The sequence below is a fragment of the Melanostigma gelatinosum genome (genome assembly GCF_949748355.1).
Source record: "Melanostigma gelatinosum genome assembly, chromosome: 8".
Taxonomy (NCBI): domain Eukaryota; kingdom Metazoa; phylum Chordata; class Actinopteri; order Perciformes; family Zoarcidae; genus Melanostigma; species Melanostigma gelatinosum.
The window spans coordinates 4205075-4227745 of record NC_136641.1 but is presented as its reverse complement, the minus strand read 5'-3'; the positions used below and the strand labels follow the sequence as shown (position 1 = coordinate 4227745).

Sequence of the window (22671 nt, the reverse complement as noted above, 5' to 3'; positions counted from 1 at the left end):
TCATCTCTATCATAGAGCATAATCATCTCTATCATAGAGCATATTCATCTCTGTCAGAACATATTCATCTCTGTCATGGAGCATAATCATCTCTATCATAGAGCATAATCATCTCTATCACAGAGCATATTCATCTCTATCATAGAGCATAATCATCTCTATCATAGAGCATATTCATCTCTATCATAGAGCATAATCATCTCTATCATAGAGCATATTCATCTCTCATAGAGCATAATCATCTCTATCATAGAGCATATTCATCTGTCATAGAGCATATTCATCTCTGTCAGAGCATATTCATCTCTGTCATAGAGCATAATCATCTCTATCATAGAGCATATTCATCTCTGTCAGAGCATATTCATCTCTATCATAGAGCATAATCATCTCTATCATAGAGCATATTCATCTCTGTCATGGAGCATAATCATCTCTATCATAGAGCATAATCATCTCTATCATAGAGCATATTCATCTCTATCATAGAGCATATTCATCTCTATCATAGAGCATAATAATCTCTATCATAGAGCATATTCATCTCTGTCATAGAGCATATTCATCTCTATCATAGAGCATAATCATCTCTATCATAGAGCATATTCATCTCTATCATAGAGCATAATCATCTCTATCATAGAGCATATTCATCTCTCATAGAGCATAATCATCTCTATCAGAGCATATTCATCTCTCATGGAGCATAATCATCTCTATCATAGAGCATATTCATCTCTGTCATGGAGCATATTCATCTCTGTCATGGAGCATAATCATCTCTATCATAGAGCATAATCATCTCTATCATAGAGCATATTCATCTCTATCATAGAGCATATTCATCTCTATCATAGAGCATAATCATCTCTATCATAGAGCATAATCATCTCTATCATAGAGCATATTCATCTCTATCATAGAGCATATTCATCTCTGTCATAGAGCATATTCATCTCTGTCAGAGCATATTCATCTCTATCATAGACCATAATCATCTCTATCATCGAGCATAATCATCTATCATAGAGCATATTCATCTCTGTCAGAGCATATTCATCTCTGTCAGAGCATAATCATCTCTATCAGAGCATATTCATCTCTATCATAGAGCATACTCATCTCTATCAGAGAATATTCATCTCTGTCAGAGCATATTCATCTCTATCATAGAGCATAATCATCTCTATCAGAGCATATTCATCTCTATCAGAGCATATTCATCTCTCTCATAGAGCATAATCATCTCTGTCAGAGCATATTCATCTCTATCATAGAGCATAATCATCTCTATCATAGAGCATATTCATCTCTATCAGAGCATATTCATCTCTGTCAGAGCATATTCACCTCTATCATAGAGCATATTCATCTCTATCAGAGCATATTCATCTCTATCATAGAGCATAATCATCTCTATCATAGAGCATAATCATCTCTGTCATGGAGCATAATCATCTCTATCATAGAGCATAATCATCTCTATCATAGTGCATATTCATCTCTATCATAGAGCATAATCATCTCTATCATAGAGCATATTCATCTCTATCATAGAGCATATTCATCTCTATCATAGAGCATAATCATCTCTATCATAGAGCATATTCATCTCTATCAGAGCATATTCATCTCTGTCAGAGCATATTCATCTCTATCATAGAGCATAATCATCTCTGTCAGAGCATATTCATCTCTGTCATAGAGCATAATCATCTATCATAGAGCATAATCATCTCTATCAGAGCATATTCATCTCTATCATAGAGCATATTCATCTCTGTCCTGTTTCTGTTGCAACATTAACTTTGTTTCAGTATTCTGTCTTTGTTAGCATTTTGTTCAGATTCTATGAACGCGAATAAAGGTTTTTCAAACGCTAATATAGAATTCTTGTCAGTGAGAGATTCAGAGAACATGAGCCTCTGGATCTGTAAGTTTTAGTTTGATCTTTTTATCAGATTACCGTATATATACTGTATATATACATATATATGAAAATGTATCGAGTAGTATGTCACAAAGTATCATAGAGTGCTCCATTACTGTGTAAGTTGATCAGTGAAGTCCATGATGCTCTGCAGTCATCAGATCATCTCATCTACGTTCAGAAGAATGAGCACAAAACAGATGCATCCATATTGGAATTCTTTGAGATGTTTTATCGTCACAATTTTGAAAAAAATATTTTTTAAATTCACTTTGCCAGCAGATATCTTTGCTTATATGTTACGTTCGAACAAGTCGCCCGTTATAAAGGAATGAATAAATGCTCGTGGGTCTCTCGTATTAATGACATATCAGTCGGACACGACTCCTGATTGGAGAAGCTGTCCTCCATCACTCATCCACCACTTGAAGGTGTAGCAGAACCAACTACAGCAGGGGAGAAGAAGAAGAGTGAAACCTGGAGGTGACTATGGACCTCCATCAACTTGAACTCAACCCTTTAATGACTGACAGCTGCTGGTAAAGTGAGCTATAAACTGAAGTTATGTCTCCGACACATTGTGGTCTGCATGCTCTGCAGCTTCACATCAACATCCCAAACAAAGAAGTGAGTCCTGTGTAGCGGTGAGTCCTGGTTTTAAATTTCAATCACTGGCTCACATTAAATGGAAGACGGGGTGTTGCGATATATACACCGGTATTGACGATAACCATGATATTTTAAAATGAATTATTCATATTTCATTAATATATGTATGATTCTATTTTTGGAAATAATCCGGTGCCTCTTTAATAATTTTATATCCAGTTATGGTTACAGAATCTCTCCCTACACGTGTGTTTTGAGTGCAATTCATTTACCAAAACGCACCATAAATAGAGTGAAATCTGAATTTGACTGACAGCGTTATTACGATTGTCATTATTTCTATAAATACTGCAATTTCATTGTGAATTATTTTGGCCATGATAGAAGTGTTGTGAGAACATCGTGACGGCCCTACGTGGAAGTACATTCTTCATAAACATACCGATGGAACAGAGAGGAAGCACCGTGTGCCCTGTGCTACATGTTGAAGGGTGAAGCATTACCTCACACTGAAACACCCCAAAGAGACAGACACACGCCGACTTGTTGTCATTGAATCGTCTTTAATCATCGAAAGAAACTGAACAAGTTAAAAGACATGGCCGGCCACACACACGAGTGCATCAGCATAATCCTCATGTGGCTGTTAAAAACAGAAAGGTTGGTCACAACAAGTCTGAGATATGGAGTTTGGATCCAGTGATGTTGCTGTGGGATACAAACGCACAGGTATTCAAATTCACATTTTCCGTACCAAATATCCTATGAATGAGCGCTCACACGACCTAAAGGTGTCGCTCAAGCTAGCTAAAGACCATGCGGCAGGCATACAGGGTGTGAGTGACGACAGTTAGGCCTCATTCCAACGACCTGTAGTGGACAGTGAACGTGTAGATATTAGACTGAGGCGTGAACACGTCTCCTCTCCTCTTTCAATGACGTGCGACAGTTTGATCTTCTTTACGAACTCGTCGACTGAAGCGGTTTTAAATTGTACACGAACCAAAGGAAGCCTGTATCTCGCTGGATACAAAAGGAGACACAGAAAAACAACGGTGAATTACAAAGCTCAAAAAATAAAACCATATTCTATTTTAAAGAAGAAAAAAAACAATTAGAAAATGATATCTACATCTGTATATAAAAATGAAAGGTTATAAGTTAGATTTGTTTTCAATATTGAAACGCATTTTAGGACATACTTTCTGTTGATATATCTGTAGAAGTGACCACGGATTGCCTTTCAACAAGTCTATAATCATTGTTAGGTATCTAAGGGACGCAGACAGACACGGGTCAACCAGCAAGACACTCTCCAGCGTAAAGGACTCAATCCCACGTGTCTGAGGATTGACCCGGGCCTGTTTGAAATGTCACAGCGGGCTGTGGAAGCCTCCTCGGTAGCAGCGAGCAGTGAAGAGACGCTGGGGGACGAGAGAGCAGCAGAGAGGCAGGCTGAGCCACGGAGGTTTACACCGGCATCATCATTCAACTGCACACGCACAACCAAAACAAACAGGGGGGGGGGGGGGGGTTACTTCCTGCGGTCCTTACCCAGACAGCCTGAAGTTGGTTGAATGCCGTGTCCAAACGCTCGGCCTCTCTGTTCAACGAGTGCACCCCACGGGGCCATGAGAACACCCCCGATGCTGGAATGAAGATTCATGTAAAAAGGTTGAATAAAGGAGCAGAGATTAAGGGACACAGGTTAAGGCACCTTGGAACCCTGATGAATCCGAGGCACATTCCAGGACAGGAACTCTGAAGTGACCCCCGGGGTGGGGGGGGGGGTAGGCGTTGATACTCCAGGGAAAGTGTCCCGCCTCCTAGAATGTGTCCATAGTGGGTGTGTGACTGCATTGAGCTCTCCATCTCCCATCGTTCCTCCACCTCAGGAAGAACAGCATCTTCTGATTACAGCAACTCATGACTGGGGGGGGGGGGGGGGCTCTCTTTCTGGCCTGTGCATTTACAATCATGCAGAGTAAAAAGGATAAGTTCTACATTTCAGGAAATGAGTGACTGTAGACAGGAAGCTGGGGCGAGCAGTCAGCTCTGTATCATCCAGTGAGCGATGGGACAACCACATGCTTTCCAGGAGTTGCTTGCTTCCAGCTTCATATTTATATTTTGCCATTGCAAACTCTACAAAACAAAGCTGATTTCCCAAAAATGTTGAAGGATTCCTTTCTCACACACACACACACACAGTTTGTGTGGCGGAGCTGCTCAGTCCATGTGTCCGCACGTCAGCCTCACCACACTTACAGTAAGAGGACTACAACTCCCAACACAGACCTGGGAAGATAGGAAGAAGAAGTGCATTGAGGATACTGCAGTCCATTGTTTTCTATACATTAAGAACATTGTGACCATATTACATTATTGTGTATATATATGTATACACATACATAAACACACACACCGCTGTTCAGAAGTTTGGGATCGCCTGCCACAAAAGCTTGATGCTGAGAGGACTATTCTCTATATTTCTGCATTCTTTCAGGTTGTAAGAAGTTCTCTTTATATAAATGGATATTTTGTATGAAGGGTTTGCAAAGAAGTTCTCTCTGAGCAACAGTTGAATAGAAGACAGCACAAGTCACTGTTGAAAGAAACGGGAGGTTTGGTGTAAAGATTTGTGCCAATTTAAAAAAGGAACAAGTTCTGTTTCAGTGTCGAGTGCACAATAACAAGCTGGAATGGTACCAGGCAAGCTGCTCGAGTAAAGCTATTTGTTAAAGCGTCCCAGTAGAAATGGAAGGGCAGCGTAGTGTCAGCCCTCTAACCAATGGATCACAGAAGATCAGCTGGTATTGTGGACTGACTCGGTTGAAAGTGCTTCAACCTGACCACGGAGCAGCCTGCAGAGAAAGAAGTCCTCTTCTGCTTTTCTGGACTGGAAAACAAAACTATTTGGTGGGGAAAATGGAATGTAACACTGTGGGGACACAGACTAGACGTAAACCATTGAACTCTTCTTCTTTTGGGGCCAAATCCATTTTAAATGTGAACAATACGTTTGTTCTGAATTATTCTCCATTTGTTTCTGTTAAAAACATCAGCGTAATAGATGACTCCAAACCTTTAAACAGCAGCACACACACACACACGTAGGGTGAGGTAACAGCAGTGTAGAGTGATGTGAGGCTGCATGCGTGGCTGCTGTCTCACCCTCAACAGTCAATAGTGGCGCGGTTACAGTTAAAACCTACAAAGCAGCATGAGTCTTAAAGTGTTCTCTGTTGGCAGAATCCAATATTCTGTCATCGTGACAAACGACTCAGAGTAAACAAGACTTCTCTTATAATGTTGAGTCCCAAAGTGGAAAGGTGCAAAAGAGAGGTTGGGTTGGTGGAGCAGCTGTAGAAGCCGTCACTTGGGCACGAGGCCCCGGGATTGTGGGTAAAGCGGCGATCCTGGACTTGAGGGGCTGAATGGAGAGGTCGGGGTGCTCGACTTCTTGCCTGTTCTTGGTCGACTGAGTTAAAGAGAGCAACGACAAGAGGGTTAGAGGGATTGTGGGAAGATTATGAGCCTAAACATTTCGAGGTTTTATTTATCTTCTCTGCGCCGAACCAAATGCACATAACGGCCCCTTCGCTAAGCCCCGCCCCCTCCGTCAAGCTGTCAGAGCGCCCACAGAGTCCACACTGTCACTAACTGCACTCCATGAAGAAATATTGTCTAAGTCATCTACTTTTCATCTCATGCGTTTGAAAGATATTTCCAGGATGTCAAACTGATTCAGCAGTGAAAACAGCTGGCCGAGGCTACGCTATGATTGGCCAGTCTGTGTGCGAGGGGCGGGACTTAGCAAACGGTCAATTCGAGCGCCAGCCTAATCGCAGTGTATGCCTCCTGACTTCATCTGTGGTCTAGACAGCTGACAGTGACAGCTTACCCGGACTTTGGTTTCTTGAGGCTGGCGCCGGGGGGCAGAGTTGATCCCAAGCTGCTGTGAAAGCCAGAGGCATCCACCTGGATCTCGTCCTCGTCCCGAAGAGCGCTCTCCAGAGCCGCCGCCACCTTAGGGGCGATAACCGGCTCCTGATACTCTTTAGTGGTCCGAGCGGGCAGGTCCATGTCCAGCACCATGATGTTTTCAGCCTGAGAGGAACAGAGACAGACAATGCTGGTACCTTTTTATGCGTTAGCGGTAAAGATGAACTCATATTGTCAAAAGGCTGACAAGTATGTCAAAAATCTTGACGCCTCGAGTTTGATATTTTGGCCGTCACCATCTTGCTTTTTTTGCAACCAGAAGTGAAGAGTGGAGCCAAGTACAACAGGATATTTTTTTGGGTGCCCAAAAAGTTACAATTAACTTAAACAATGAAGTGAGAACACACTGTGAAAGGGTTAACGTGGAAACGAGGAAAACATGGACAACTCCCAGACCGGACAACACCGTGGTAGCGACCTGTCAATCACAGTAAGCCCGCCCTAAAGAATACCCTGCTTTATGGTCTGTTTGACTCTAAATGGACCATAATCTACTAAATGAACATCATGCTGTATTGAAGAATACTTGAAACTAGAGATTGAGACATAAACTCATGTTTACAATGTTTACTGAGGGAATAAATCAAGAGAGAAGTAGAGTCATTTTCTCATAGACTTCTATACAACCAGAGGAGTCGCCCCCTGCTGGTCAGGAGAGAGAATGCAAGTTTCACTTTCGCATTGGCTTCACTTCTCAGAGAAAGGAGGTCGCCGCCTGACAAAAATGCATACATTTTATCAAAGTAAATGACTGCATGTTATTATTGGAACAATTGGGGAAATGTTTAACATGACACCTACATGCATTCTGGATTCCTGTGCATTTCATGATTATTGATGAAATGTCCAGGGCTTTGTTTTGTATCGAGTCTCTTGATGTGTGAATACATGTATCAAAGTAAAGCGTGAGCAGGACGTGCAGCTTACTTTGTATCTCATGGCAGGCCTCATCATCATGGCCGTGTGAGCATGGTGACTGAGAGGCCTCCTGTAGCCGACCGCAGACAAAGGCCGGCTCATCATCTGATGGTCACTGGAGCGGACACAGAGAATGAGATAGTGTATACAGCACTGTGGTAAGATCAAATCTTAATGTATCATAACCGTTCTGTATTATAGAGGGGAAAGTATTGTACACAGTATTTCAATGGAAGAATTCAAACCTATCCACACCGAATCAAAAAGCTTGCTGTTGTGCAGATAAAAAAACAAGCCCACAAACCACATAATGACTTTTGTTCACATGATCAATAGATCTTCTCAGATGTCATAATTCTGTTCATACCATCACACAGCAATACGGATATTGATTTCACTAAATAAGGTCCTCTTTTGACAAACCAGACAAAGATTATGAAGACAACACACGGGGAAGTATAGCGATTGAACTGGGCTGTGATGGTGAGCAGCCAAAAAGAGAGGGGCTAAACAACATACTTTGCTGTCAAGGCAACGTATGGACATCTCACACTCACACACACACACACACACACACACACACACACACACACACACACACACACACACACACACACACACACACACACACACACACACACACACACACACACACACACACACACACACACACACACACACACACACACACCGCTATCCGTCTGATAATAACTCATAAAGTAAGGGGTAATGTACAGCGAGCCGTTCACTAGTGCAAAGGGAACCCCGACAGGATGAGCAGGACAGCGGCACAAACACAAAAAAACAGCACGATGGATTGGAATACTGATTTGGACAACGATTACCACGGCAACAGTGGAAGCTTTCGAAGCATTCGGGTCAGCTTTAGTGTCAATGGCGACTAGTGATGCAGGGGATCATAAAAGAGTCACAGATCGGATCAAAGATCACAAAAGAAAGAAGGGAGCAAATATAACTTGATCACGTTGTTTTGCTGCTGACACTAACTGATGATCATTGATGGTCCATATCAACAGACCATCAAGCATTCTAAATGTTCTCCTTTTACTTCGTTATAGTAATAGATAGTGTCTTGTTCTTCATATAAAGACACAACTCAAATGATTAGGAAATAAAAGATTGTATTTTCATTGATTAAAACAAATCGAGTCATTAGTAGTTTTAACGATGTATTATTAGAGCTCGTGTAAACAGCTCATAATTCATCTCTAATATATATTGATGTTGTTGTGAAAACATCTCCTTCAAACTACTGGATTCATTCAAGTTGCTCACCAACACTACATTTTACAAGATCACATTGAACACATCATGATAACGTTACAATTTACCTTCGTTCAAAACTCATTTTCACTGAACAGAGCCTGAACGCATCATAATGCAACTGAACAGAACCTGAACGAATCATAATGCAACTGAACATAACCTGAACGCATCATAATGCAACTGAACAGAACCTGAACGCATCATAATATCAGAACAGATCCTTTGTTCGTTAGCGGTGCTGCTAATGTTACTAGCTCTCCTGTCAGTTTAAACAGAGATTGGTTGTTAATGTAACATTATCAGAGATCTGCGACTAAAAAAAAGCATAAATGATGTCCTGATCACATATTTTACTGAACGATCGTCAGTAAAACCTACAAAGCAGCATTAGTCTTAAAGTGTTCTCTGTTGGCAGAATCCAATATTCTGTCATCGTGACAAACAACTTTATTTCACACTGTGATGGTTCACGTTAAACCACGGTTCACATGTGTGCTGAACCGTGAGGGGGATCCGTACGGATCGACAGTGATCCGTTACACAGCTAATGCTGACCAAGCACAACGGATCGGGGCATCTCTACAAAAGCTTGTGATGGCCACGCCCACATGTTCCTGTCTTTAAGCGGTGAAGCAGAGGACAATCACTGCGACAAATCATACCACACTTTACCGATAAATACTTGATTTAAAACCATGAAATACCATGAAAGCTGCACATCCTCTTTTTAAAAGACGTTGGATCCCTTCTAGCCGGATGTAAGGACGCATGCTGGGATGATTGTGACTTACTCCTCTATACGTGTGATGGGCCTCGTTTTCCAGTATTCGTCCTCCTCATCAAAGTAAGCCCGGTGGACTATTTTGTTCTTCTCCTCTAAGGGGATGAAGTTCTCGATGATCAAATGCCTAAAAGACAAACAAACAAGCATTTAGACAGGAGCAGCGCGCACGCGCGCACGCACGCACGCACGCATTACACTTCAGCAAGAAGTCTACTATATCAGTGGAAGTTATATCCAGAACATAAGTGCCGCTTCACTTTACCACAGAGAAGCTCTTTCCGACGTTGGAACGAACCCTTTTCAAAGCCATCAGACTTCTTTGACAAACAGTCACTTCACCTCAGAACACAGGAGTTGCTGCTCTACCGCTGCCTCGGTCCATTAGTGGTTGTTTTATTGTAGGACTGTGTTAAAGGGGTTGGGTCACACATTTGCCACAGAGGTTTTTACAATCTGTTCAACATACGCCATCCTCGGATGTAATGTTGAAGATTTTAACGAGAAAAAAGGAAGAAATAAAGAGTGAAATAGATGTCATGTGTGCAGAATAAACAACATAATTGAACGACAACATAGTCGATCCATATGACAGAAATGATACATATGACGACAATAGTTCACAAAAGTCACACTATGACAAACTAACTGAGTCAGCGGTAGACAAGCAGCTCCTGTGTTCTTGAAGCTAGATTCCGTTGGAGTCGGTGGCTTTGAGGAGAAATAACAGCTTCAGCTCCTCATCTGCCCGACATCAAGGTAAAGCGGAGAAATGTTTAGAAATAGAGCGCACACTTCAACTGCTTCTGTGCTGCTACTCCTGTCGGTTTCCTGAAACTGGGGCATTCCAACCGCCGTCTCCCGTGCGTAACACACTCGCTATTATGGAGCAAAATACAATTTCTGATCACATCCAATTAACGATTTTAATAGATTTATTTTTTCCTTAAAATAGAAACTAGGTCGATCCGTGATCCGTACGGATCCCCCCTCACGGTTCGGCACACGTGAACCGTGTATTAATGACAGTTTAACATTAACCATCACAGTGTGAACAATCTTTTATTTCCTTATTTGAATTGTGTTCTTCGATGGAAAAAAACACGAATATGACTAGAACTAAAAGTAAAAGGATAATATTTAGAAAGTTTGATGGTTTACTGATTTCAGAGCTGTTGAAATGATTTTTTGGACGGTTGGAAAAACAAAAAGTCTGGATCCTTGTAGAGCAGCGGCTATAATCAAACAATAAAGGGATCTGTATCTGTATTTTTTAAACATCTTAATGAAGCTTGAACTTGAATTAACTGATAAAAATCGATTTATCGCCCAGCTGTAGTATTTACGTATAAGAACCTCATACAACCACACCTAAAAATGATCCAGACTATGCCTTTGCGTCTGACAGCATGAAATCAGAAGCAGCTTGTTACAGTGTGTGCTCCCTCCTCATGGACAGAATGCTGAGCAGTGTCTCATGCAGGCTTCCGTACTTGAGTTTGAGGTCCCTGGTGAGCTCGTTCTGGGTCTGCTCCAGCTCCTGCCGCTCGTTGATGTGAGCCTCCTGGATGTCGTGGATTTCTGCCTTCACGGCCTGCAGCTTGGCGAACAACTAGAAGATGGAGAGGAAGCCAGGGTTAACTTACAAAGGACATTTTAGAATATTCCGCCTTACAATTTGGCTTAGACACCTGACTGATATCATGAGTAATGGATTATCCAGATGGACAAAAAAAAGCAAATAAAGTCTTCTTGCCTGATGAAATAGTACCTGACCTACTTACTGAAGTACTGAACTGTATTTGTATGTACTCAGAACATTTGAATTGATTAGAGGCGAAGACTGGGGACGTGTGCAGTGTCTTGTGCCAGAGTGAATGGAGGACATGAGAGAGAGAGGGAGACAGCCATTAGCTGGCCCCACCCATGGGTGCATCTACTACCTTTTTCAGCTTCTTGGTTTTGATGTCGACCTCCTGCTGCAGAGAGCTGTAGGTCTCCTTCAGCTCCAGAGTCTCTTCGTCACGACTGTCCATCTGCTGCTGCATCTCCCGCTCTCGCCGTTTCTGGAAACACAAGAAACGCACACATTCGTAAAGTCAAACCGTGTTGCTGTGTGTGTGTGATGAGGCTACGCAGAAGTCGCAGATTGAAAGTGAGGTTGTTGCGAGTCAGTTGGGTAGAAGACGGTGTAAAGCTGGGAGCTCCAACGAGTAGCTAACCTTTGCCGCGTGGTTCGCTAAAGGTTCAAAGAACATGTCGGGACATTTGATCACACAAAGTCACTTTGTAAAGCGGTTTATATTTCTATCCAATCTATTTCACAGACATCGCTCCACCTTTTGACACCAAACGATTATTTGCCAATCAGCTGTCAATTATACAAGTTACGCTGCTTTCATGTTTGGTTACATCAGCAATGTTAGAAGCCGAGCAAGCGCACACCAGATCTGAAAATAGCCGGGACCAATCGATCTCCACTTCACCAGAGACCACAGCGGCTTTTTCACGGGACGTCTCAAACTCACGCCGCCTCGTCTCAAACTCACGCCGCCTCGTCTCAAACTCACAGATTTAGGCACTTAATGTGGAATCAACGCTCACAAGAGAAATAGATTACCAAAGTTGCCGGTGGGAGAAATGTGACCTCAGTCCCAAGTACGAGGATTTTGTCTGTGACTCCTAAACCAAGATGTGAAACAAACCGTGACTTTTACTGTGAGGCGACTGTGGCTCAGTGATAGAGCAGGGTCGTCCTTCAATCAGAGAATCAGACGTTCGATCGCCCAAGTTAACACTTAACCCCAAATTGATCCCGCAGGCTGTGCCTGCAGTGTGCGAGTCCTGATGGACAGGTGGCACCTTGCATGGTAGCCCCTGTAATCAGTGAATGAATGAGTGAATGACGACATGTAGTGTTAAAGCTTTGAGTGGTCGTACCGTCACACCCCTATTCAAAACGATCCTGTCATCATTGATCAGATATTTGTTGCCTGAATGACTAATCAAGAGTAAAGCTCTTTTTTTCACATGTTTGGTATACCTGTTCAGCAATTTCCTGCCTCCTCATCTCCAGCATTTTCTGTTGCTCGTTGGTGTGATCCACAATGTTCTTCCCCCCTACAAGGAGCTTACTCTCCATCGCCTGGATTGAGAAGAAAGAAAGAAGGATGAAACCACTTGAAGTCACGTTGGGGAGAAAAAGCATTTGCAACTGCTTGTGTGTGTGTTTGTTGACTCTGATGAAAGTAAATTTGAGCCTGCACTACACCTTCTCTTCAAATCAAAAATCAATCCGATGCATACTTGATGTACAGAATGTGATGTACCCAGTGTGTGACAAAAATCTGCTTACCTTCACTTTGGCTGCGAGCATCTCTCCGGCGTCCCTCTCCTTCTTCAGATCTTCCATTTTCTTCTCCTTCTCTTTCAGCAGCAGAACTTTCTCCTCAGCCACCAGACTGTGATCCTCCATGATGGCCTTTCTCTCCCTCTCCAGCTTCTCCTGCTGCTCCCGCCAGTCCCCTTTGTCGTCCCCCTCTTCGTCGTCGTCCTCCGTCTCTCCGTCCTCCAGATCCTCACCATCGCTCCCTTCCCCGGCCCTCTTCCTCTGCCTCCTCTTTTTCTTCTTTCCCGAGCGCTTTTCCAGCTGCTCCTTCAGCCTGGCGATCTCCTCCTGAAACTCCCTGAGCAGGGCGTCCTTGGGGTCCTCGTTGATGCGGGGTTTGTTCTTGATGTTTTTCGCCCTGTTGGAATAGCGCAGCGTTGTCAAGGTCTCCTCCACGTTGTAGGACGCCGGGCCGATGTTGGCGACCATGACCGTGCGGGCGTTGCCCCCCAGAGAGTCCTGCAGCAAGCGGGTGAGCTTGGAATCTCGGTAGGGGATGTGGCTGCTCCTGCCGTCCACCAGAGCCGATATGACGTTCCCCAGGGCCGAAAGCGACAGATTGATCTTCGTGGCTTCTTTAAGCCTCTCCCCCTGAGCACCAGTCTTGGTCTGCCGTTCACTGCCGGCTAAATCGACCAGGTTCAGTTTGCCGACTCTAATGTGGTTCTCCCCGTCAACATCCAGCTCGCTGCACTCCACGGTGATGACAAAGATGGCGTGAGAGCGGGAGCTGTGTTCGTTCATGTTCGTGGCGCCCACCGAGCGATTCTGGTTGCCCACGTTCATGACATGTTCGATCTCCCGCACGCTCTTGGTGACAAATGATGAAAGGTCCTTAACGTACACACCAGTGTCCGGCCTCTCCCTGAGCTCCAGACGACGCGTCTGGTCTTTGGAGAGCAAGTCTTTGATCTCCTCTTGGTAAATTTCTAGATACGAAGCTCTCACCAGGTACTGCTGATTCTGGGAGCGGGAAATGTGAGTGAAGATGTGCTCAAAGGAGTTAGGGATCACCCCCCTCCTCTCTATATCATTTCTCACCCCCTCCATAGTGTACGTTTTCCCTGTACCGGTCTGCCCATAGGCAAAAATGGTCCCGTTGAACCCAAGTAGAACTGAATCCACCAGGGGCCTGAAGGTTTCATCGTACAAATCTATTTGTTTGGAGTTCCAGTCGTAGACCGAATCAAAGGTGAAGACTTTGGGGTGGTCACTGGACGAGGCCTCCTTGGGGTTCCTGACCAGAATTTGTCCCAATTTGACATCGACGGCGACTACCCTTCCAAACTTGGCGTCCCGCTCTTTTTCATTCATGGGGCGACATCGGACCACCACCTTGACCGTCTCGGAACTCTTGCTCTTGGACATGTTGCAGAGCGGCTGCCAGCCCACGCGGCTCTGCACTTTGTATGCTCCGTCCTCCCAAGTGCAGCTTCAGGAACAGTCCACCAACACAAGGGCCCACATCAGAAACTGTTGGAGAAGACATTCAGTGATTGGTACCAACCTGCAACAGCAATTGTCATGGTGACTGAACACCTTGATGGTTAATACATCACACCGTTTTACATACAAAGTGAAGTCTCATTTAAGCTCAATGTAATACAAAGCTATTGACAGACTTTGCCTATGACATAGCTAGCTAGCCGGACTCTGACATCTGTGCCTCAGTTCCATACTCCCTGATATTTACAACTTGTACTTGGAAACACTAACCCTGTTCTCCAGAACCTCCACTGGCTCCCCGTCCCACAACGGATCCAATACAAAATCCTTCTCCTCACTCACAAAACCCTCCACAATCAGGCCCCCTCCTACCTCACCGACCTGCTTCACCACCACACACTCCATCCCGCCGGCTCCGCTCCTCTGATGCCAACCTCCTGTCCCTTCCACTCAGGACCAAGCACCGGACATGGGGCGATAGAGCCTTCTCCATATCTGCCCCCTCCCTCTGGAACTCTCTCCCCAACAACATCCGAGATTGCACTGACCTTTCCACATTCAAATCACAAATCAAAACTCACCTGTTCAAAACTGCTTTTAATGTGCGACTATTATCGTGTACTTTGTTTTTAGTGTATTGTTTTTATATATGATGATTTTAATGTAAAGTGTCTTTGAGTGTCATGAAAAGCGCTATATAAATAAAATGTATTATTATTGTTATTAACATTGTATTTTTCCAGATGTCAAAACACACAACAACGTGCCTGAGCGCTAATTATGTTAAATGTAACGTTAGTAGGTTCAAATGCACAACCTCTTCAAAACGCTACTTGCCAACGGTGAGGAGCAGAAAATTACGTTAGCGTTACACGCTGTTCTAGCTGACGTTACTATAGCTGTTAAGCTAGCTTTAACTAACTACAGTTAGCTAACGTTAAGTAAATGACGCCTGTTAACAGGCAACTATAAACTTTTTCACTTCGACAGTCAACGTTGGAATTCCAGGAAATTAAGAAACAACCGTTGTGGGTACTATGTCAGAGGTGTCATGTTGATAAACCGTGGTTTTATATCTGCTCAATTCGTGTTAGCATTCAAGAGTCTTCAAAGTAGCGGCTCAGCTAACCAACGTCAGCCTCTGCAGAATGCAGCCCATAACGAGCCCACAAGACCGGCCTAGCAACGACAAACACTGGGTAATCGAAGCTACAAGTCTGGTAGCATTACCTGGCTAACGATAGCAGCGAGCTCATAAATCAATGAAACATATCGCCATTGAAAAATAAAAATCACATTGACGTTGGACGCATAAAACCCATGCAATATAAACACACATGTCCACCTAGCACACATTGTCGTTAAAGACTTACCGGTGGCGAACGTTAGCTAATCCAAAACTCCCAGTCAGCCATTAGCCGCTGCTCATCCCCACAGCGGTCCCGGTTACTGAGTTGCCAGATTCAAGCCCCGTATCCCTCTTCCCAAAATGTACGTGTGAAAAATACATTAACACGTATAAAAAGGTGAGCTTCTGGGTGAGCGTACATACGTATTACGGTTAAGCGATTATTCCAGTCGCATAATACGTAAAACGTAAACTGTGAATAACGAGGTGGCGAGCCCAAACACATGCACTATGAAGAATACAAATGCAAGGGGTCCTGTAAATCTGGCAACCAAGCCCCACGAGCCTCTCCCACATAGCTTAGTATATCAGCTGATTCAACTGTACTCACAGCTGAGCTTCAGTCAGGAAAGTAACCAGGCGGTTGGTTATTTAAAAATGAGTGTGCAACACTTTATTGGTGAAAAACATGATGGAAATCATTCAACTTCAAAGTTAGTGCATTCACTGCTTTCACACAATTAGATTGCCAAACATCCCCACTTGCATTTAAACAAGTCAGCCTGTGCAAATCAACTAATTGTGTCTCCCCAAAAACATCACTGAAACATTCATTCACAGAATAACAATACTCTCCCCTCAACATTCAGTACAGGGCTCCATTCATTTTCGTTTCTTTGGTCCTGATAAATTGGGAGGTGGAGAGACGGTCTCCTTTTTCCTCCCGATATTAAGTATGTGCAGGAGGATCAGTTTACTGTGCTCTCCTCGGAATGCAGGGCAGAGAGGAAAAGAAAGAGTGAGCTGGAAAAAGCAAGGAGGGATGGAAATGTGGGGGAGAGAAAGAGAAGAGGGCAAAAGAGCGAGGGAGAACATAATCGCTGGCACGGAAGTTATTGTCCAGGGTTCACCGGGGGTCACCGGAGCTCCTGCTAACATATCGGGATTGCAAAACCCGGTTGCAGCCACAGAGTGTGGCGGCAGCTAATAGGTGATGGGTTTGGGACAAGTTTTGTATCCGTGACGGAAAGAAAGAAACTGGCTTCAGTATAGTGAACACAAGCAGGTGGAAGTCAAGTCTTGGAAACACATTAGGACTGGATTTTTAAAGCAGGGAACAGACAAAAATAAAGTGTCCATGTCACAGCATCATATTTCATAAGCCTCCTTTCTCACGGATTAAAACCCATTCTAAAATAGGACGGGCCTTCACGGACCATCACGTCACGTATAAATATTCTCTTGTGACGGCCCTCCGGCGTTAGCGTCCAGAGGGCGACCGCATCACCTTCGTGCTCAGAGTTCTTCTCTGGGACTGGATATCCCGGGCTTGTCCATGCCAAAGAAGGAGGACGGGAGGTCGCGGACGTCCCGCTCTCTCTTCACGAAGGAGGAGAAGGAGGAGACGCAGTTGCCGATGAAGTGGTCGGCCTGGCCTAAGATGTACAGGTCCATTTGGGCCGAGTCTGGCTCGAGGCTCACCACTTTCACCTGAAAAGCCAGGATGAAATAAACAGGTGAACAACCAGGGGGGGAAATACAACATTGATTTCTAAATTCCTGACAATTCTTTAAAAATGCTCGGTGGGGAGAGAAACACTTTCCTGGCAGTAAAATATGAATTTCTGACATCGCGTTTACAGGAAGGGGATTCTGGCTTCGGCTCTTATGGGTTAACACACGTTAACCCTTCAAATGCATCTGTAAAGTATCTCAAGAATTTGCTAATTGTGACAGAACCTGTTTTTCCAAATTGTGCTACAGCAGGCAAGCCAGTCAAAATGTAGCTAGCCAGTTCAGGCTGCATTTAAGGTCATGACAGGAACGAACAGGGGCAGAATGCAAAGCAAAGGTCCCTCATGACTGCATCACAGAGGCTTTACAAACCCACCTTGCCCTTCAGGAGCTTTTCAATTTCACCGCTGTGGGATTCGGAGTCGGTGGCGATGTAGACGGAGCGGGCCGAGGTCCTCCTCGCCCACAGCTTGACGGCCCTGCTGATCTCCGCCAGGTCAGGGAGGCACATGGTCATGGTGAGGGGCAAGGCGGTCTGGCGGTTGTAGCCGACGCACTGCGGAGAGGCCATGAAGTGAGGCCCTACTTCGCTGTTCTTCAGCATCTTGCAGGCATGTTGCTGTGCACGTGGAATGACGAGAACATTATTTAGATGCGACGAGATGACGAATAGGATTAAAGACTTTTGTTTTCTGTCGTTTTATTTACTTTTCCGCTCTCCTTCTCCGACCCTGGCTTGGTGAGCACATCCATGATGGTACGCATGATAGTCTCCATTTAACCAAGGCCGGTGTGTTCCTACTTTATTCTGGTCGGTGTTCACATCCCACCTCAGGCCTGTGTATACAACCAGTGTGCGAAACATGGGAGGTTTCCGACACATCAGACCCCCTGGAAGCAGCAATAGCTAAACTTCGGTGGGTCTCTAAAATCATAACACAGTTATTTGTCACTTCCAATTGTCACTAAGATGTATTTTAAAAGCGTCCTAATGCGCATCATTCAAACTGCAAAAACATTTCTTCACAAACATGAACATTGAGAGCCCCCCCCCCCCCCAAATGTGGATTCATCTGCCGCGGGAAAATAGTCCCCAACAAATGCACCATTTCCTGCTGACTGAGTGACGTTCGATTAACAACTACGGCGACCAGCTGTTTGAGGAAATGACTTTCCCACAAATTAAACTATGCATCGGTGAGGTGAACCAATGATCTCAGAGCAGAGAGCTACAGACGGGCGGAGACAGTCATACCAAGTATTGAGAGACCGAAAAACACGTTTGTAGGGTTAGATTCTTTCATTGGATTGGTCGACATTAAGAAACACAGCCTTGTGATGGTGTTTGTTTAGGTGCAGGTATTCAGGCGTGGACTGAGTGACGCAGCTGATTTCCTGGGGAAGACAGAAATGCGACGTAGGGCTGCAACTAACGAGTATAGACTTAAAGATGTTGCTGTCAAAGAGGAGTCAAGAAAACTGAAAATATTTACATTTAAGAAGCCGGAATCAGAGAATCTTCTCTTTAAAAAATGACTCAAACCGAATAATCAATTTGCAAAATAGTTGGAAAGTCATTTAATAGTTGAATAGAACTAACTGATGAATTGCTGCGGATCTAATGTGACTTCTATGTGTGAACAGATATGTGATTGTCTGTGTGTGAGAATATGAGACACACTGAGAGCGACGACGACCCCTCGCGTGTCCCAAACCCTCGCTCACAAGCCGGGAAGCATTTCTCACCCAGTCGACGCCAATCCTCAAGTGAATGGCAACATACGGCCGGGTCAGCAGGGTGCCGATGTGCTTTTCTCCCTCCTCCACCATCTGGTCCGACCAAACCACGTAGCGCTGCAGGCCCACGTGCTCCTCCGTCACTGGGAACTGAGCGGGAGCGCCAGGCATCGCCAGGACAGGGTGCTCCGAGGGAGGGAACCTGATGGAACAGGGGAGACGTGAGGACAATCTGTCTGCTGAAGGGATGGGTTGGATGTTTTATAGCGTGGGTGTATGAGGTACTTTTCCACAGTCAGAGTATTACCTACAGTAGTTGTCGTTTGGAGAAACAGATAGTATTACGTCATCTTTGATCTTCTTAAATGTGTCTACAGTACAGTGGGGCACTCACTTCTTCATCCACTGATGTTGGTGGTGGGCACTAAAGGAAATACCAGCGAACAAGACAGACGCGTCAAAGTCCACGCCGACGTAGTCCCAGAACGGACCAAACGGGTTCCCGTCCTGAAAGGGAATCAGAACCAGCCGTCCGTATCAGAGCAGTGAGACTGTAACTGCATCATCACAGCGATATGGTCGGGTTATGGGCCACCAGAGGGCAGCATTTCACCCTCACCCCTTTCACACGCAATCACCATTGTTTGTTGACATTTGCTTTTAAATGAAGCATTTTATGCTTCTCTACTTTCAACTTCACTCGCTATCTCACATCTGTCGGTAAAGAGAAACGATGCATGCACAGACCATCTGAGAATCAAGTTACAATCTACTGAGTTAATCTGCTCCACTGGGCTCTCACCTTCATGGGGCAGGATTTCTTGTCCACACTCCGCTGTGCGGCGGTCTCAAAGCAGTAGGCTTTCCTCTGTCTTGAGGGCCAGTGTTTGGGCGCCAGCTTCTCCATGAAGTCCTCCAAACTGACCACGCGGTGGTAGGCAGACAAGGCCTCCAGCTGGAAGAACTCACTGTAGGGAACGTGGACCTGAAGAGAGCAGGACAGGAAAATAATGGAGTACACCAGCACAGTCCCACTCAGGTTTAAAGGGGAGGGCTGGTGATATTCAAAACTGTTGTTGTTGCCAACATTTCCCATGATAAGACCAGAGGTCTGTTTAATACTGTCCATCTTTTCTCACCTAGTGAGTATTTCCAGCAGGTGTACGTGGGACTGACTTGAAATAAACTACATTGTGTTCCTTTAGTCTAGGGCTGCAACAAACAATTATTTTCATTATGGATTCATTTGCTGATTATTTTCCAGATATATCGTCCGTCCCAGTTTCTCAAAAGTCCAAGGTGATGTCTTTAAATGTCTTGCTTTGTCAGTCCAAAATACCGAAGTCATTCATTTTAATGTGATATGAAACAGCATGTTCTGCCCTTTTTGCATGAAAAATGACATTAATGATGAATCAATTCTCAAAATAGCTGGCTATTATTTTTCTGTGCATCGACTAATCAATTATGCGACTTTTCCTCGCAGCTCCACTTTAGACTCCATTCTGAGTTTTTGTTTTATTCCAATTCATGTCTCATATTTTTCTTATAATATTTGCTGATAGTATTTAAATGATTTATATGACTTGGCTGCTGTAACGCTGAAAATGGCCCTTTGGAATGAATGAAAAAATCAATCAATCTACCTCATAATCACATTATGCAGTCGCAGCGGGTAACAGGTTGTCAGTGACTGTACTCACATTAGCGTAAGGGGGAGTGTGGTGGCGGTACACTATCCAGGGAGGGACCGCGAGGGTTCGGTTCAACATCTTCGCAAAGGCGAGAGATCCCAGGAAGTGATCTGCCTGGTTCCCAAAGCGACCTGAACAATAACAGGGGACACTTTATGCTCTGTTTCGACAGTAACGTTATACTGCTTCCTCATGACAAGACAATAGTAACAGTAACTGGAGGGAACGTCGGCTACCTCCGTACCATGCGCTATAACTAATGAGCAACAGCTGTAGTTATAACCACACATAAATTAATCTCCTAGTTTGTCCTCCGCTCAGTTAGCTGCTAACAAGCTAACTCACTGTTGCATCTCATTTGACGTTACGTGTTCAAATGTTTTTAAAGTTCATATTTGTTTTAAACATAAGATCCTCTCTACTGAACTCAGAGTACAGTTCAACGTAGGTCTGGGTTCATATTTACGCGAAAACGAATTATGCCGATAAAAAATTCCACTCTGAATTTATGAATGAGTGAAGTTTTTCGCTTGCTTTGCTCTTTTGGTACATCACAATGTTACATAAATCAGCTCCAAACAATGAATTACCCATGCACGGGCAGTACAAAACGTAGCCGTTCTGATCCCACGTCAGTTCTTCGGCAAAAGTCCGACATGGTTGGAGCAGAAGGGATAAAAGTAAACAAGTTAGTGTAAGAGCATGACGTGCTTGTTGTTTGACCGCCATTGTGGTTGAGTTTTTGTCCCAGAATGCACTAGGGTTCAGTCCTCTTCTTCTTTGGGTTTAATGAGGCGTTCAAAACGCGCATCGAATACGTCTACTTCCGCCCACTGTACCGGAGGTGGTACGTCGCGTGAGTGTGGTGGGCTATGTGTGTTGTGTTTAAGTTTTTTTATTTAGCACAAGGAAAATATTCCAAACACGACAGGGAATTACTATAAAAAGATGAAGGATAGGATTCAATCAACAATGGAGGAAATTATGTAACAACCTAGAGGTAGCGACCATTATTTTGAAAAGAGAAAAAAATATCTAATTTTAAAAAAGCAACAAAAAAGAGAGTGAAACAAAAAGTAGTTATCAAATTATAAATGACAAAAAATGGAATGTTATCCATCTTTAATAACAGCAAAATAATAATATCAGACAAATTAGCTTGTGAACATTTAAAAAATAAATGGTACATACTTTCAGCCTCTGAAAAACAATGACACAAGAATTTGCTTCAAATTTAAAGAGCGTGGTATGTATATGGTACTTTGCATCAATTTTTGTATCAATGAACCCTGAGAACTAAAATGTAACCTAGTATCACAACGTTTGTTCAGCTTTCTGCTGCTTTCTTCCACTTTCTCCATGTAACAGGTGTCGTGTTTGTCATTCAGCGCATTGCAACAGTGCAACTACCGAAGAATTGAGTGGTTTTACATTTGTATAGGTTGTATTAGAACAGGATGGTCTTTAAAACCTCTGCTAACCTGGTTTCAAATCTTAAATATTTGTCTATAACATTGAATATTAGTCACTAAATACATACATTGAAAGTTAAAGTTGGGATAAAACCCTACAGCAATGTGATGGGTGGAAAACAGCAGAAGTCTAAAAGTGATCCACATGATCATTTCAGAGATGCATCTTCATTCATAGAAGAACTCACATTGATTCATGCCATTTGCTAAATATTCCCTAAAAAAGTCAAGCTCATCTCCATCATAGCTATCTTTTAGTTATTTTTTTTCACAACAAAATGAAAAGCTTATTTTACATAAGCTTTAGAATACTAAATTACTATTTTTTTTAAAAACTATTCAGTTAGGTTAAATTGATAATTTTTCTTTCTTTTTTAGACTACTTTTTGTCCTCTAGACCCGTCAACAGGGATGACTATAAAATGGCTTTTTAATCTATGAAAGGGTATTACCATCTGAGATGGAAAATCCCTTCGTTGCCCGTATGGCGGCAGCAACTGTTAAAAACAACAAGAGAACATGGAGGTGTCCTCCTAAAAGC

At 43.7% G+C, this 22671-nt stretch overlaps 2 protein-coding genes across 4 annotated transcripts; both read right to left on the bottom strand.

Annotated features, from left to right (window-relative positions):
• Nucleotides 1-3090: 3090 nt before the first annotated feature.
• kif3b (kinesin family member 3B) lies at nt 3091-15804 on the bottom strand. Of its 3 annotated transcripts, none has more exons than XM_079273241.1 (9): nt 15738-15804; nt 12886-14391; nt 12574-12675; nt 11474-11596; nt 11024-11142; nt 9541-9657; nt 7472-7577; nt 6444-6649; nt 3091-6020 (listed from the first exon to the last, which is right to left on the bottom strand). In XM_079273241.1, exons 2-9 carry the CDS (start codon nt 14284-14286, stop codon nt 5915-5917), a joined length of 2280 nt encoding a protein of 759 aa, XP_079129367.1. In that variant the 5' UTR covers nt 14287-14391; nt 15738-15804; the 3' UTR covers nt 3091-5914. The 3 variants fall into 3 exon arrangements, with proteins under 3 accessions (XP_079129367.1, XP_079129369.1, XP_079129368.1); XM_079273243.1 differs by having other exon boundaries at nt 3091-4837; XM_079273242.1 differs by lacking the exon at nt 15738-15804 and adding an exon at nt 14737-14797.
• A 361-nt stretch (nt 15805-16165) lies between these two features.
• On the bottom strand, nt 16166-21391 carry pofut1 (protein O-fucosyltransferase 1). The gene is made up of 7 exons (XM_079273283.1): nt 21249-21391; nt 20668-20789; nt 19767-19949; nt 19359-19471; nt 18974-19166; nt 17604-17846; nt 16166-17203 (listed from the first exon to the last, which is right to left on the bottom strand). Exons 1-7 carry the CDS (start codon nt 21385-21387, stop codon nt 17009-17011), a joined length of 1188 nt encoding a protein of 395 aa, XP_079129409.1. The 5' UTR covers nt 21388-21391; the 3' UTR covers nt 16166-17008.
• Nucleotides 21392-22671: the final 1280 nt, after the last annotated feature.

Coding starts and splice junctions, on each gene's coding strand:
- kif3b (XM_079273241.1), bottom strand. CDS start 14,286: ATGTCCAAGAGCAAGAGTTCCGAGACGGTCAAGGTGGTGGTCCGATGT. Junction 11,597..12,573: donor GGCAGGAAATTGCTGAACAG/GTATACCAAACA, acceptor TTGTGTTTCCAG/AAACGGCGAGAGCGGGAGAT. Junction 11,143..11,473: donor AAACCAAGAAGCTGAAAAAG/GTAGTAGATGCA, acceptor TCCATCTTCTAG/TTGTTCGCCAAGCTGCAGGC.
- pofut1 (XM_079273283.1), bottom strand. CDS start 21,387: ATGGCGGTCAAACAACAAGCACGTCATGCTCTTACACTAACTTGTTTA. Junction 20,790..21,248: donor TTTGTACTGCCCGTGCATGG/GTAATTCATTGT, acceptor GTTATTGTTCAG/GTCGCTTTGGGAACCAGGCA. Junction 19,472..19,766: donor AGAAATCCTGCCCCATGAAG/GTGAGAGCCCAG, acceptor ATTCCCTTTCAG/GACGGGAACCCGTTTGGTCC.